Source organism: Anser brachyrhynchus (genome assembly GCF_964034855.1).
Source record: "Anser brachyrhynchus genome assembly, chromosome: 10".
NCBI classification, from domain to species: domain Eukaryota; kingdom Metazoa; phylum Chordata; class Aves; order Anseriformes; family Anatidae; genus Anser; species Anser brachyrhynchus.
Window position 1 is genome coordinate 6,840,711 of NC_137705.1, and position 17,486 is coordinate 6,858,196.

At 44.0% G+C, this 17,486-nt stretch overlaps 1 protein-coding gene across 43 annotated transcripts in view; it reads left to right on the forward strand.

Moving 5' to 3' along the window:
- The window catches only part of MAGI1 (membrane associated guanylate kinase, WW and PDZ domain containing 1), a 324,072-nt gene that overhangs the window by 219,107 nt on the left and 87,479 nt on the right, over positions 1 to 17,486 (forward strand). For all 43 annotated transcript variants that reach the window (XM_080605680.1, XM_080605687.1, XM_080605681.1 and 40 more), the window contains one exon: positions 17,335 to 17,454. In XM_080605680.1, coding sequence (XP_080461806.1) covers positions 17,335 to 17,454 — 120 coding nt within the window. The remainder of the gene's footprint in view (positions 1 to 17,334; positions 17,455 to 17,486) is intronic.

Genomic DNA, 17,486 nt, shown 5'->3' on the forward strand with positions numbered 1-17,486 from the left:
TTCATTATGTGTTTATTAATAGTAATTAGAACCAATCACAGTGTGGAATTTGGAACTTTTTGTATCAATCGAACAAGCCCTTCTAGAAATAATTATCATCTTGTGGGAAATTCAGTGTGTAGATATTTAGAATGAGCTCTGGTAAAAGGAGGGGTACAGGAAAAAAACTAAAATCACTGAACAGTTTTCAGCAAAAGTCCTGTTCCCTTCCCCCACCCCATCCCCAAGGCCAAGGTAAAAAAAAAAAAAAAAAAAAAGGAAGGAGAGAAAGAGCCTATCCCTCTTCAAACAAAAAATAACTGGTTGAAACAGTTTTATCAGTTTTATTAGGCTTTTTTCCTTATCAGTAATTTCGAGGCAATTTTTGCTGGTTATTCAGACAGTTTAAAAGTAGCATTGCATGCGTGTTGTGAGTCTTTTCTGTGTGCCTTCATTTTCGGTGGTGAATTTGAGATGCTTTGAAGGCATTTGATTTTTAAGAGAGCTGGAAGGAACACAGTTCTTTTGAAAATCAGTGCTCTGTGCCCTCTCACCTGGGCATCCAGCGTCTCAGCCACATAATCAAACCTTCCCCTGCCATCCGTGCTGCACGCTCCTCCAGGGAACTTGGTGATGCCCTTTTAACACAGGTCCCGAATGAGTCCTTTAGGTCCCTTGCAATCACATGAACAATAAAAGGAGTAAGAGCATCTCTAGGGATTCGTGATTGGACTTTGTTGTCGTTTCCTTACCAACTCTGTTCCTCTGCTTACGCTCTTTAGGCCTGCTGTTGCCACTCAGGAAATCGATTATCCAACACTTCTCCCTTTTCCTGCCCAATCAGATATTCCTCCTGAATCAGCAGCGCTTATTATCTCTAACTGCACGTAATTATGGTGGAGAGGTTGCGCCACCATAGCTGGATAACGTCAGCATTTCTGTTATAGCCCCCTACTTTCGGTACCCTGAAATGCAGAATATAAAAACTCACTTTAGCTTTATGGTTGTTCCAGTGGTGAGAAATAAGGTGAGTGCAATCAGCCTTTAAGCGGTTACGGAAACCCAGAACAAAAAGTTCCTCTTTGGGATGTGAGTTGGTTAAACACGTTGTTGAACTTGAACCTTGCTCGCTGTCAGACCGGGTGGCGTGCACCACGCTGCGGGATTTGGGCATAAAGCAATAAACATTTCTCTCCTGTTTAGAAAGCTTGTGACGAACGGTGGCCAATTACAGTTTTACTAAAGCATTAAGCATCTGAAGTTAGTGACTGGAATGGCTGTGAAAAGATCAGTAGTGCCCAGACCCAAAAATATCTGCAGATTTGTGAAACAAAGGAAAAAAATAGATGTGGATTCCAGTTTTAAAAATGTAGTGAGTATGCCAAAACGTCGTGAATATTTACTAAGGGTGAGGAATGGCTCCTGCAGAGCTATTCTACTCCAGGAGGCATTTGACTATACATATTTAACAATCTAATAATACGCTTGTATACAATCTTTTATATATATTTAATCAGTTATGAAAATGGTACTTGGCATGCCAGTCTGTTTGGCAAAGGTCAGCTTTTCACCGTGTTTTTTTCCTTGAGTTTTTGGTGGCATTTTTCTCGCTGCCCAGTCTGTCCTCCCCCTCCTGCTACCCCCAGCCCCATTTATGACAACGTGAATGATACGCAGGAGCTCGGTATTTGCCAGGGCCCCTGGGGTCTCAGCAGTATGAACCAACCTGCTGGTCTTTAAACCATTCAGCATGGTCTTTTTCAAACGGGAGAGGGTGGGACTCGGTCTCTGTTTAAGGACTCCTGCTGGTTATCAGGCCCGTCTCAGCGGAGTGACCAGTGATGGCTGCAATGCTCTGCCCGAGTTTTGGCGCGTTTCTAATTATAGCAAACAGTGCTCTGAACTCCAGAGGTGATAATGAAGCCCAGATCCGTGTGTCAGCAGAGCTTCAAAGGGGTAATGCCTTCCTGTCTCACACCACCGATCCTTATTTGTATGTTTGTGGGGACCTAGACTCGTGCAATCATGTCTTGCTTATTTTCACTGAGCTGAAGAGGTGAAGCATGCAGAGCAGGGGAGGCTTGTAATTTTATCGGGGTAATTGAGTATTATCCATTTGTCTTCCCTTTGGGATATGCGTGAAGAGAGAGGCAAGGACAGGAGGCTGTTCATGTGAGACCTTCTTAAAAACCTGGAAGGTGATGACAGGCCTTTAATGCTCTGATGTCCCATGGCAAACACTCTTTGCTTCTGAGCCTGGGCTGTAGGAAACGGGTAAACCCTATAAAATAGCCCTTATTTACATTGCGCAAATTCATCATTCACCAAACCATAATGTGGAGCAGGTGGAGCTGTGTGAAGTAAGGGAGGCTCTGCGTTGAAGATGAGTTAAAAACTTGGCCTAGCAAGCTCTGGGTGAGCTGGCTCTCTTCTCCCAGAAGTGACGGCATAGCCCTGGCATTCCCCTCTGCTCTCCCAGCTGAGGTGCGGACCCACCTGCAGACCATCACACGTCCTGCTAAGGTGCATTTCCAGCACCAGGAGAAACTTGAGGAGGTTGTTCACCAGCCTTTGCACTGAGGGGAGAGAGGCCAAGGAAGGGAGAACTTGGACTTAGCAGATGTTTAACAGCTAACATGCTCCAGAAATATCAGCGTATGATGGGGGCAGAGCTGGCATAATTGGAGTGATACAAAAAACAGAAGTTTTTCCTTCTGATCCCACCTGTTTCTGTTCAAGAGGGCAACAAATACTGAGACCAAAGACAAATTGAAGATAGGCAACTCGACCGTTTTCCTTCCAGGAGATTTTAAACAAAGGTCCATTTGGAAAAGTTTCTGATCTTAGAACCTGTGCTTTTCCTGGAGAGACTTTATGAGGAAGGGAAGGGGCAATTCCTTGAACTGCTGTGAAAAAGAAATATAATGAACCCCTCCAGTAGAAGCTCCTGATGTGCTAGGCCAGAAAACTAGAGCTCGGCACAAAGCTCAGAGCTGAACAGCACAGGCAGTTCATTTCATTTAATGCATTTCTGTTTCTCTAAACATGCTTTTTCAGTCGTCATTTAAAAGCATTTATGTGCCTGGACCACGATCATCACACACAGCTGTTTCCAAGGTTATACAGAACATCATTTAAAATTAGTTGGTATTGTTTAAATCCAAATGCAACTACCGAGGGCTGCCAGGCTGCGCAGCCTGAAGTGATGCGAGGACGAGCCAGAGATGGGAGGCTGCGATGTGCGTATGGACCAGGAGGGAAGGGGCACCTGGAGGTGAGGAGGGGATGGGGAGAGAGCAGGGAGCAGCCTGAGCACGCAGCATCGTGCTCATCCGTGTGGAAACTCAACATCTCCTGAACTCTTAAACCTTTGATCTGCAACATGAATCTATATAAGCCTGCACGTGGAGGGGAGCGTGTGGTCTGTCTACACTGTTACGTGGTGATTAGAGGTGCGTAAAGATCCCTGGCTGGATATGAAGTTGCGTTGCTCATAATCCAGTTGCACAGCCTCCTGCCCTTGGCAAGCTGCAGCACCTGCCCTAAGAAATCCATAAATACTTGGCTGCTGAGCTTTGTCCTCGAGTGACTGCAATGTAGATGTACCCTTTGTAAGAACTCCTTTTAAGAGAGAGACACTCTAAACAGATGAATGAGTTGGCTTGGATACATTAAAAAAAGAAAAAAATCCTATTCTAGCGGCACACTTTACTACAACTCTGACAGAATTCAGAGCAACTCTGCCTCCCTCCTGGAATTTTTAGTACGTGATTACAGTGTGGCCAGCTCTTGTGATTTACAGACTTAGAGAGGAGACCTTGAGGACATCGTTTAGTCCATTCCTGTACCTCATGGCAAGAGTTGCTCTGCCCAGGCATCATCCCTGAAAGGTATGATAGGAGGGTCGGCTTTCTGTCCTTCGTGGTTTCCAGGAGACTGGCCATTAGGGCCAATTGTAGTTGCCAGCAGGAGTTCTCCACTAATGGTACCTTAACGCTGCTGGTAGGTGACTTTGGTGGACATCCATTTACTTCAAAACTTGCCTTTTTCGTGATGGAGAGAAGGGCTGGTGTTGCCCTGAAAGTTAGAGAATCAGAAAAAAAATTGCTCCTAAGATAAATGTGTGTCTCTTAAAGATGCCCCTTTCTTTCTCGCAGTGACCTTACCTTCTGCTCTCCCCCAGCCCCAGAGACAAACTAGTTTTATAGGATGTATCAACAATGGAAATAACTACATTAGTATATCACAGTTCTCACAACTGTCTGCTATTGCAGCCAGTCTTCCTCCAAGCCTGTATTTTGTGATGCTGAACTCTTTAAAAATTTAGAAGTGACTTGTAATAGTCTAGAGCTCTGGAAAACCTAACCTTTACCTAGATATTTAAATATCATCCAAAGAATCTGAAGTCCTTTGCATGGGAAAGGTGTATGAGAAAATAGGATGCCATCGAGTAGACATGTTCCATCAGCCAGTCCATGAAATACTGAGCTGTGTCTGTAATACAGGGCTTACAAAATAGACTTCTTACGAACAGCTTATCTTCCTCTGCACTATCATTAGGCCTGGGGAGAGGGACAGCAAGTGCTGTCTGGCTGAGAATGAGCAGTTTTATAAATCCAATTATATAAATATGTGACCATTGCTACCTGGTTAGCATGTATACCAGTCTGGATTAATACGTTATTATTTGTAATTCACGCATTGTGGAAACCCTGTAGCCATGTTTCCCCAAAAGATAAGGAGTATGAGCTAAAGATCATGAAACATTACATCAAATAGCCTGTAGATATCTTCAGCACTCGAGCTTTAATTGGTGACTTCTCATGGTCGCATGCATAACTCCCATTGACACTAATGGGGATTGCTTACACATACCAAGTGGAGAATAGCCCAGGAAATCACTTATCTGTGCTCGAGGGGTATTGTATCTTGATCTGTGACAAGCGAGAGTCACAACTGGCATCATTTACTGTCAACCATTTCTGCCGAATGAAACCAACGTGTGCTCCATGGAAAGCGTCCGCTTAAGTTTGCCATAGCAAGAGGCTCTGGTTAATCGAAGACACTTTCTCTAAGTTAAACTCTTTAAAAGTGTAGAAGTTCATCCTTGTGCATTTATCTCACAGAAAAATTCTGAATCTAAGCTTCCTCTGATCGATGGTTACATTAATTATGCACAAAAGGTTCAATTCTGCCAGCCTCGTTCACTTTGAATGCTGCTTTACCCAGGGAGGAATTGACTTGCATTATGCAGGTTGGACAAATTCACCTTTGGTCTGAACTTCTGTAAAAGTCTCCAGGGAAGGTCAAGTTTCTGTTATTTTCAATAATAAATGAGATTCCCATTGAGCAAAATGATCCAGGAAATCAGCTTCAGCTCTCTGAATCGCGGCTGTGTAGCCTCTGATGGAGGCCTGGGAAGAACCGATGGGGTTGGAGGAGAGATGAATCTCCTCCAGGTCCTGCAGCTCTAACCCCGTAGAGTTGACTCCAAGGAAGCACGAGTGTTAATGACTTTTAATGTATTTTGATGAAAGTCTCAGAGCTGTGATTTTCAAATATACTTGCTTACAGTCTTGACCTATCTCAAATGATGTTCTTGTAGGTGAGACAGCTACAGCAATAAGGGGAGAGTGTAGTATTTGTGTAGTAGACTAATTACGTTTTTTCAAATCTTAGCAAAGTTTTCCCCTCACCACGTTTTTTGCCCCCAAATGGATGTTTGGAAACATCAATAATTTCACTTTCTCCTTAGCCTCTGGAAGTAACCTATTTTGGCTTAAGAGTTGGAGAGAGAAATAATAATTAATGTGATTTGTTCATCTAAAAAATGTGAAGCATAACCTAAACAAATGGCAGTAGTGGTAGAAAAAATGCTATAGTGGAGGTTTCAAACTTTAATCTTCTGTTAAGTTGTGAAGTGACCTGAGAGGAAGGAGTGGCAGTTTATCAAAAGGACGTATATTTCTTTGTAATGTGGTTTCGTTGGCTCCTTCCAGTTATTAATCTTAGTGTTGCTAAAAATATATGGGATAATGGATGATGGCTATATAGAGCTCTAATTTACTTTACTGCACAGTCACTGTGGGAATGTGCTTTAGCTACTTTGGCTCTTTTGTATTGCCTCGAGAGAATGTTGCCCATGTGTTTTGCTCTGCAAGTCATCTGTTGTTTTTCAATGTATGCACATAAACAGCTCTTGCTGCTACGCCTAAATATTGAGTCAGCAGTTCCCTCTGATGAAGCCATCACCGAGGACTGTCACTTTTATCTCAGCAGATCAGCGTCACAGAGCACGTAATGCCATTAGCCCCCAAACAAAGTCTGCTAACTGCAGAGTCGTGGGGCACAAGTGACCTGCTGCTCTTTTGCTTCCCAGTCAGCTCGGAGCTGGGGCTGCCAGCTCGGTCGCCGTGTGGCTCCGTAACCCGTCCAAAAAATGGGTGCAGTTTCAATCTTCCCAGCTTGCAGAAGGAATTCTTGAATATATTGACAAGTGGGAGTTGCTCAGATTTTGTGGTGGATGTTAGGGGGTTATTTTGTTGTTATTTAAAGCATTTAAAATGCCTGCAATTGATCTGTCACATCCATCGGGCTCTGCTCCCCCTCATCCTGCGGTTGCAAGGGTATCAGGGATTCATCTCCCGGTGCTCTTTTGCTTTACTACAATGCTTCCTTGGCAGGGTGAGAGAAACATTTTTTAGATCCTCAAAACATTTATTGCCTCTATCCTGCAAAAACTTGAGCACATCTTTAACACGAGGCATGGAAATTAGCCTTGAAGCTGTTGCGTGCACCTGTGTGCTTTAAGCTAAGCAGGTGATTTGCAGCGAGTGCCATGAGGGTTCTGTGCCAGCATCCATCTGGCAGAGTGGCGTCACCTGCATCAGTCATCTGAAGGACTCAACACGCTTGTCGCAGGATAAATGCCTCACGCTTTGAGTATAAGTGCTGGAGTTTGGGTGTAAACTTTATTTTTTGATACAGTCTTATCTGCTATATGACATCCTCGTGCTGAAGAAAAGCGTTCTGTCTCTGATAATCACCTGACTGTCCTCTAAATCGAGTAACATATCGGGACTTTGGAGAGAATCTCATTACAGAGTTTTTCTGAAGCCGAGATCTGATTGCGTATTTTCAGACATTCGTTTTGCTGGAGTGGGCTGATCTAGTAGTGTGAGAAAGCAAATTTCTGGGCCGACTGTTTTCTCAACACCCCGGATGACAATGTCCTCCACTGACCGTGTCTAAGCTGAAAAAGTAATTGTGGTTTTTTTCTTTATTCTCCGCGTGAACCTGACACAGGTATGAGCTAAAACCTAGTGGTGCTTCTGTTTGTTGGGAATTGGACGCAGGACAAGGAACAGCTCATTTTGTTTGGGCTGCCAAACAGTTGCACGACGATAATTGTTGCGTGCAGCTTATTTACGTTGGATCCAAACCAGTGACAGTGGGGACCTTCAGATACTCTGGAATTACTGCGGTGAAGGTGGGAGCTGCTGGCGTTACGGCTCTGCGTGCTGTCCCGCGCTGTCTGTTGGCCCGCCCGTACCAGAAGGGCATTGGGAAAATGGCAAGCGGGCTTAAAATGGCATTTAAAATGGGGGCACTTGCAGAAAATGACTTGCGAGAAGCTAATAAAATGGCAAAGCGTGTAATGTGATGGACTGATCGTTTTGTGTGAAGGCAGAGCTCTAAATGCCTACGCAGGGACATTTAGCAGGGAGAAGGTATAACTGGAAGTAATCAGATGAAATGAAGCAAAGACCATTTAAGCCAAGCACTGTGTCATCGCCCAGTCTGAGCACTGGAGTATTTTGTAAGGGTGGTGCTCGGCTTCAGAAAGGCGCAGTAAAACACTCCGTGGGTACACATCCTGTGAGATTCCGAGGTGATGACAGGTTTGGGAGGCAAGGTTTTCATTATTTGTGTACAGCCGAAACAACAGCAACAACAAAAAACCGAACCCGAAACAAACAAATGGAGAAGGCTGTGTATGTTATCAGTGGCGTGACAGATAGCTTCAGGCCGCGGAGATGCAGAGGTGTGTGCTGACTAACCAGCAGGCTTCCTGGATCGGGGAATGCTTTAATTAAACATGAGGAATACGCGTTGTAACTCGGGTTTTCTCTGGTATTCTATTGCTCTTACAAAGCTGTAAGGACTAATAAGTTTTTGCTGTGCTAGAACTGGTAGTGTAGAATCGACAACAAGGGAACTGCACACAGTAAAATATTCCAACAGTTTTTACTTCAGCGAGGTAAGAAAAAATTAGAATTAATGTATTTGTTTTCTTTCATGTTCTAATGCTTCCAATTATCAATAGGGATGAATCCTAAACTCAAACACCAATCAACTCCTGAACATTTGGCATTTTTTCAGCATCCTGAGCAGTCACCTAATCACAACGTTACAGAAAGCAAACCAGAAGAATCTTTTCAGCCAGCTAAAGTGTTAGCAATCATGGAGAACCAAAGCGTGCGAGGCATACAGAGCTACTGGGGGAAAAAAAAGAGAGAAATTGGTAGCAGTTAAGTACAGGTAAAATTAAGGGACAGAATCTGTAGGGAATGGTGCCTAAATGGGCATATTGCTGGGTGGATTTGCTGTCTGTTCTAGTCCTTCCCTTGCATTTCACAGTAAGTGCATCCATATGGCTCTATAACTGCATGTTTCTATAATCTGCATACTTCTTGCTATATCTGATGCATTTGCATTTTTTGGTCAGTAATGAATACGAAGCTGGAAAACCACCAGGCAAGGCTTGGGGAGGATTTGTCTGGGAACAAGACCCATCTGAGCCGAGGGTTGGTAAGTGGGTAGACTTTTGTCTTGCCAAAAATCGAAGGGCCACAGGAGACTCGTGACTTTGTAAGAGTGTGATGAGGTTATCACGGCTGGGAGTCCATTAGGTTCTAAGCATTTTGCAGCTCTGGGCTAGGGGAAGAAGTATACCGCGGTGATGGTATCTCCAGTGTATGCTGTTCAGGGAAAAGACTGCTTTAAATAACTATATTGATGTTCTGTGGAAGTGTGATGGATGCTCTCTCTTTCATGGTCAGAGAAAATTTGGTCACAGAAACAAACATCAGGCAACATTTCAGAGATAAACGTGTAGGTTTTATATGACTCTCTCTTTCTATGGTGGAATTTGTAGAGATCAGACTAATGAACTGATCTAGTTATAGGCACATGCTGTTAGGTGAGCTGTTTTATTAAGACTTTTAAATGCAAATTGAAGGTCTGCTAGAAGGGCAATTAAAGGCAACAAAAAGAGTTTTCTATCACACCCAAGCAGGGTTGTCCCACATTGTGTTGTACTTATCTCGGCAACGCAAACGGCCTCAGAAGACAAACAGCCAGGGAGGCAAGCAATCTTTGTTGAAGCAGCTGAGCAAATGGACATCAAATAATCTATTGCTGTGGCTTTAAAGTGCAGAATGTCTTTTCATGGATATATCTGCACGTATGTATGTAGGTGTCAAGAGTAAATATTGTTTTTGGATATAAACAGAATTGAAGTACTGCAGGTGTTTGGTCTGTGTTGGATACCCAGTTTAGTATGAGCGTAATTCCAGTATCTGTTCACAGGACTCTGAAGCCTTGGAGTAAAATAGAGAATAGGTTACCTGTTTGGGGGAGATTAAATTTCTTTAGTATCCATGTTTTAAAGGAAAAAGCAATACTCCTTGGCTCATGAAACTCTCAGACTGGGCAACACCTCCTGTTCGGCAATTTATAGAAATTAGATAGATTTGCAAATGGCCATGAGAAAAACTGATAACTCACATGAGATAGGTTGTACCTTTGGGTACACGACTTCCTACAGTGGGGAAGTGTCAATAAGCCAATGGGGTATTTGTTTAAAAGTGCTGTTTTCATGGGAGTGACCCTGCATCCACATATCCTGTGACTTCAAAGTAGATTTTGAGCAGCTGGTGGTGGAGAGCACCCACCCCAGCACCTTTGGTCCGTTGTGTTTAGTACAGATGTGCACGGCTGTACGCAGTAGTCAAAATCTCTACTAGGAGGTGTGTCAATAGTTCTTTCAGACAATAAAGGTGGACCTTTTGAAGTAAAGGCGTGCGTCATGGTTGTAGCATTATCTAGACTTCTAAAAATGTATATATGAGAGAAAGTGAATATGAATGCAAACATATAATCACCCTGTTAATTTACTCTCAGCTGATTTCACTTCCCATAAGTCACACACACACTTACACCAATGGCAATTTTCATTCATTTCTTTGCCAGTTTTTAAAAGCAGAACATTGCAGTGCAATCCCATTACTACAGCTTTATTGATTTATAAAATTGCACTTTATTACACTAATCCATATATTAGAATAAAACAGTGCCTAGTTACATCTAAGGTCTTCTCGCCAAGTAGGTACATCGTTTTCTTTTTCATCAGGCTCTCACAATTTAAATTAGTGGATGTCATGCTGTTGGACTCAGTGAGCACAGGATTAATGGCAAACTCATTAGTTCACAAAGTTTAATCTTCTTGGTGGGTGTCCCATCTCATGGGAAATGAGAGGGATTCGGCTGCAGGTGTCTGAGGTAACAGCAATCACTCAAAGAGAGGGATCCAGAAGGTGAGCTGCTGCTGCGACCATGAGAACATTTATTCCTTACGTTTTATTTGCTGCCAGAATACTTTCTTTTTCTTTTTTTCTTAAGATCCTTAAAAAAAGACCTGTTTAAGTGGTTTTCTTGGGAAGCGTGGCAGTTTTTGAACCCTTACATCTTGTGGTCATTGAATAATGATCGGTTTCTTTGAATTGATATTGAGGTCCAGAACAAAACCCTGTATGCGAATTGGCTTCATGTAGCCACGGCACGGTGTTTCACTGCCCATTCACAAGCTTGCAAAGCCCCAAAGCAGCAGCAAGTTATTTTTGTCTTTTAATCTGTTAGGCCCTGATACGTAAGGTTTCCTAAATCCCATTGATTTCTCCGGAATTAGGCTCCTGAAGTCCTTTGAGATCCTGGGTCTGGTTCATCTTTCATCCCGGTGCTATAAAACAGAAAAAAAATCTGCTTTCCCTACCTCCAAACACTACAGGGATAAATGTGTTGAAGATTATCAGTGTTCTCATTCAGTGGCAGTGAGGGCCGCAGGAATACCAGGAATAGATTTAGAAGGGACAAAAATAACGTGCTGCCTTGAGGGTATGCAAACCCCGAGCCGTTGCCGCACGGCTTGGCTGAATCGTTTCTCCAGGGAGGCTCCAGGCCGGCGGTACTTCTTCCTGAGAAAGGAGCCGAGAGATGCAGCAGGACCCAGCGCCTCAGAAAGAGGCAGAGCAGCTTTTACGTGTGCTGAGGGTCGGCCTCACTGCTTGGTGTGTGCACAGCACGGTCCTTCGAGCAAGAGGGCGTCCCCCTAAGCTGAGGGATCCGGCTTTGCCCAAGGAGCGTTGCTGGAGAGGCTGGTGGGAGCAGGAGGAGATACCGAGCTCTTTGGACAAATCCCTTCCATCTTCCCTACAGACAAAAAGTGTAGACTGTAGGCATAAAATTCATTTCTCTCTGAAATGTCTCTATAGAAAGATAGCTTTGTCTTGGTCAGCTGCTTTCTGGGTTTAATCAGTCATTCCTGCAGACCGTGCTGACAGAAATTTTGCTTGTAGTACTGCAGTGTCTGTGTGGCCAGGAAGAGTCAATCAGCATCTGTTCCTGCACATGCATCATTAACAAAGCTGGGAGTTAATGTCTAGTGACAGAGCACGTTCTCCTTTGGACTGAATTTCTGCTTTGCCACCAAGACGCTTTGGATGCTTGTCACGTTTGTGTGGTTTACAGGTATCGAGTCGATGGCTGGAGTAGGGACAGACACCATTTAAAGTCCCAGAATGGGTTTCTTGAGTTTGGAGTTTCCAGATAAAATTGTATTTCTAAATTGAGCATATTTGATTTGTAACAGACTAAGGCTTTCTGAAACTTCTGTCTTTTTCATGTAATTACAACTATAAATTGCACCCCTTACCTTAGGTAAATGGGGACAGGCACTTGAGTAATGGATAACATACCTGTGTCCAAACAAAATGCCTTCATGCTGCTGTTAGAAAATAATGTCAGCAGTCTTAGTTTGGATAACCCCGGGAATCTATAGTATGAAGCAGTTCTGTGTACAGCGTTTGCTTACAGACAGGTTACTCTTTATTGTTTGTTAACGTAGATGAGGCCACTCCTAATGCTGTGTTCCAGGTAAGTTCGGGCTTCCGCCTAGCCGCTAATCAGGTTGCTTCTTCTGGAGGCAGACCAGGTTTTGTCTGTCTCTTCCCTTCTCTGCTTGCCATCAGCAGATCTGTGGAATTTGTCCTGCCTTCCAGTTATCTGGCACTGGAGGTGACAGATGCAGGAGAGCCAAAGCAGGCTTTCCAAATTATCTCGTGACACGAGGGAAGACGGTGACCTGTGAGCGCTGCGCGGAGCGAAGAGGGGCTTTTTTCCTAGTGTGTTTCTTCCTTAGCAGCTGAAGATTTTTTCCAGGTAGGCAAGGAGAGGAATCGCTTGCTGAATGAACAAAAATATCAGCCTGCAAGAGCAACAGCAAGAGCAGCATCCTTCCTTCTAGCCTGCCTGCAGGCAGCCTGTTGGCAAACCCCCGCAGCAGCGCTCGGCCCTGCAGCTTTGTGAGTCGGTAGCATCCCTGCACGCTGTGCATTAAAACCTTCCCTCCTGCACTCCGTTCACCTGTGGTACCGCCAGTGGCTGGGGCTTGTAGAAAATACGCCTGTAGCAGCCACGTCAGTACCCTCAGTGTAAAACTCCCACGTTTTGTCATTTTAAGAGAATCTGGACAGCGGAGACGAGAAACGACTTGTGGTCTGCTCAGCTATGTTGTGGTGGCTCACCATAATTTCTGCCAAGCAGTGGAATTGGGTAAGGAGCTTGCAGAAATGCAATGGGGAGATGTAGGTGTTCTGCACTGGAGAAGTTAACTTCTAAATAACACGCCAGAGGCTGTTTGGATGCATGGTTACAGCTCAAAAACTGTTTTTTCTTCCTTTTTTTTTTTTTTTTTTTTTAAGAAGAAAACTGAAGTGACTATGGCCTCTTTGAAGTCTTATTTTTAGGTTACAATAAGCAAGATTCTGATTAATTTAGCAGCAGGGCATCAGTGGCTATTAACAGCTTAACATGAGGCCATGGTAGATTGATAAGGAGCTAAACAGCCCCTGAATCACATATTAACAATCTGGCCATGCTATAATTGAGGCTCATGTTGGGTAATTGTCAGCATGGTTGATAGGCAACATAATAACAGTAGCTATTTGTCTTTTAAATGGGCACTTAAATTATTCAGAGTAATAGTTGATAGTCATCAGTACATCTGAGCCGTAGTCCAGTTACTCTGGGCATGGATGAGAAGCTTTAATTTAATTAATTTAGTTAGTGCAGCACGGGGCTCTCCTTGCGCAGGCTCACCTGTCTGTGAGCACTTTCTCAGGTGGGGTCTCCAGCCCGCGAGGAGATCCCTTTTCTGTGGCCCGGGCATTAATCGTGCATGGATTGTCAAGGATGCCACTAGCTTGAGCGTGACAACCAAAGCAACAGCTCGGCAGATGTTTCACCCTGCATCAAGGCCACCCAAATGCAGTTTTACCTCCCCAGAGCCAGAGAGAAGGCAAGACCCGCAATGCTAACCAATAGCCTTTTTATTCCTCTTTTTTTTTTTTGTGGTTGTAGAAGATTTGAGCAGTTCCACTGCGCATTCATTTTTATACCTACTTTTGTACGTTGTGGGACATTTTAGCCAAATCGTGAAAGTTTATGAATCATTAAATGTACAGAAGGAGTCAGTAACCACTCAGTTTCTCCTTCGGTTTCTTCATGTTGTAGCATTAGCAATTCTGAGCTAGTCACGCAGTGGGACATAACTCAAATTAATTAGCTAAATTGCTACCTAATGGCAATAAGATTTGATGCCACTTAATATTTCAGTGCAAACATGGCAGGCAGGTTAACGTATTTAAATATGATAGGCTCTCCTTTCCTAATGGAGTATCTAACTCTTGTTTGGGCTGTCTACAGCACTCATTGCGCTCAATTAATTCTGCCATTAGCAGTGCTCTGATCTGCTATTAGCTCTGATAAAATACACAGCCACCTCCGTAGCCCTTTTCTTCAGCGATGACCAACCTGTAGTAAGGACGCTGAAATGCAATTTAACGGGGGGAGGGAGGACACACTCAACGCTTTGCACATAATTAAATCACATTAATAACGAGAGACTTAATTACAATTCTGAGTTTATCAGCAGAAAGCTCTGACGGCAGCTTGCAGCCTGCGATGGTGCTAGGCAGCAGTCGAGCGGTTGTTTGGGGCTGCAGAAGAGCTCGGGGTGGAAGGTGCCGGTTGTTCTCAGCGTCCCGTTCCTGGGAAAAGTCCCCGAGTTGGCTTACGCACCTCTTGGTTGTCTTTTCTTTCACGCTTTCTTTCCGCCTGCCCTCTCCCCCCACCCCTCTCGCGAAGCAGCCCTTCTGGCTTTGTTGTAAGTGTGGTTTGTAATCATTGTACACATCCCAGATGGTTCATGAAAACTCTTTGAAATGCCATCTGCCAGGCGTGTGTCCAGCCGGCAGCCTGTCATTCTGCTACAAGAAAAACGGAGGCGGGTTTTCCCTTCCCCCTGCCTTTCTGAATCGCATTCAGTAACACTTGCTCAGATGTGGAGCAGGATAACAGCCCGAGCATCTGCAAGCAATCTTCGCTCTAGACAGCGACATGGAAAGTTGTTGGGTGTTTCGCCTCGGTCCAGATAAGATATCCTAAGCAGTGTTGTTTTTATTTCCCCCCCTGTTCCTTGCTGGAGCCCAACGGGAGGTGACAAATGTTATCTCTGTGATGTAATGTTTTTCTTCTACGCCCTGGCTTGGCGCTCCTAATGCATTCAGCGTGTGTTGCAGGCAATCGCGCTGATAGCAAGCACATCTGCGATTTTTTGACTTGAACATATTCAGGAAATTAAGAACACTGAGATGAAACAAATAGATCCATTAAAATGGCTCAGAGGAATTATGGCAGAGATATAATTGTCATGTCAAATAGGCAGCCAGCACTAGTAAACTGCTGACTGCAATTTCACTGCTATAAAAATTCAGAAGGAAAAAAAAAATGATTAATAAATACTCTCCGTGGGAAGATATAGATAAAGAAAAGATGAGAACTCGAAAAGATAAAGTAAAATGAATCTTGAAGTTCCTTGATCTTTGTGCTTTATGAACATGTGTTGTCAGTTACTGGGAAGAAGCACGTCCCAGTCTCTGTCACTCGGCTCGCGTGGCTCAGGGTGATGTTTGACTGACGCGGAGGGTGAGGAGCATTACGGAGTCTGGTTCTCACTTCCACTGTGCTCCAGGCGTGGGGTAGCTACAGAGCATCCTTGGACATACTGCTGGAGCTTTTTCATCTTCCTTCCCTCTTACGGGCCTGGTTTAGGGGAACCCAACAGGGGGCAAGACCCGTGATGCCCAGGTGAGGGTCGTCACGGTGTGAACATCCGCAGCAGCATCAGGCGTGGGGCAGCGTGTCTTGGGTAGAAACGCAGCAGCTCAGGCAGCAAGGGGCACGCAGTGCAGGCCCAGTCCTCCTCTGGTGTAGATCTGTGAAAGACAGCTGTCCTCTGCTGCAAAGTGCTTGGTAAAAATCGTTGTAGGAATTCAAGAACTCAAAGAATGCCAAGTTGAATCCTTTCAAATAGGAAAGAATAGTTCTGCTGGTATGGTGAAGGTATCCTTCATCGCCTCCGTCCCCTTTTTTGCTTTTCTTCCTCCTGCCTTTACCATTCACACAGCTCCAAGAGAAGGAATGATAGCAAAAGCACAGGAATTCAGAGGCTATCTGAAGGCTGATGGTGAATAAAATGAGAGAGGGGGTGGAGGAGAGAGAGAGACAGATTCTATTTTGAAACAAGTAATGGAGGATTTTGGAGAAAGTGGATGTCTATCAAGGAAACTAATCTAGTGATAGTGTTTTGAGGGTGTCATTCCATCGAGACTGACCTCTTGAGCAGTCTCTCGGATGAATAGGGCATAAGCAGATTTTCCGCTTCCCTGGCACTTGAGGAAAACATTTGCCAGATGTAGGCATGGTAAATTTATGCTCTTTCAACTTCTGAGAGCTGGAATCTTCCCAATTAGTTTCCAGAAACTCAGTTTCTTTATATTTTCTTCAGTCCTTTTATAGCAGGCTTAAGAAACTCTATGCACTGAGAAGGTACTGCCCAGGGGCCGGGAAAGCCTCAAAGAAGTGAGAAATCATGCTTCATTAAATATTAGGTATGGTTTCCACAGCTCTGAAGTTACTCCCAAGCCAGCAGATTGGTTGCGGCCACAGCCATCAAACACCTGCAATCATCTAACACCGTTCTTCCTTCTAAAGTTCAGTTTCCACCGGTGTCTTTAAATCTGTCATTTGTATTTAATCCCAGGTGTACAGAATTCAGCCGTCTCCCAGTCTCTGGAGTCAAGGAAAATAAAGGCTATTGAACAGAAATGGATCCCAATCAATTAAGCTGTGCTCAGTGACCTAAAATGCAGTGGCCCAAGCCATCTCAGCAAAAAGTCGTGAAATGACTCATCTTACACCGTGCTTCGAAGGGCTGGAAATTGGTAGGAAGGGAAGGGTTTCAGAGCTGGCAGAGCAGCAATGATCAGAGCCCTGTTCTCCATGGGTGCTGTTTAAATTGTTGAGTGCTAGAGAGGGATTCAGTGCGAAGTATTGCTTAAAAGGAAGAGTATTTCTTGAACCGGGATGAGCTCGTAGGTGAACTAAGAAGCATTTGCAGACAGTTTCTCTAGTGAGTGCATGTGAGTGGTACATCCAAACTGCATCATGGTATTTTTTTTAATGTAGAATTAAAATCAAAAACAAAAACCGTACATAGAGATAAAGTAATAAGAAGAAATAAGGGAGATCTGTGATGTGAAAGAATAAGTGACACAGAAATGAAGACAGAAGTTGCCTTATCTGAAAATACGAATTGCAATTTTATCGAAGTTGAAGTGACACTCTGCTAATGGCAGGAAGGTAATTGCTGGCATATTCCCAGATACCGTACTCTTCCAGCTGTGATTCTGCATGTGGTACAAGATAATTCTTTGCCAGAAAGCCTTTCTGGGAATATCAAAACTACTGTGGTTTGGTGGAACAACTAGTACCGTCATCAGAAATGTATGTCTTGCCTTGTTTTTATGTGGGTTCCTAACTGGTCTCCTGGCGTTGCTTTCTGTGTATCATAGAATAGTATTTTTTGGGTACTGTTCTACCTTTATAATCATTTTTATTGTCCCTTTTAACACTTGATAAGAAAAAATTATATTAAATGTTAATTTTGCCTTTCAGGCACAACTCGCCCTCCGAGAGAAGGAGAAGTGCCTGGTGTGGACTATAACTTTCTGACTGTGGAGGAGTTTCTGGAGTTGGAGCGAAGTGGGACCCTTCTGGAAGTAGGAACCTATGAAGGTACGGAATCACGGGCAGAGAAAAAGCTCTTC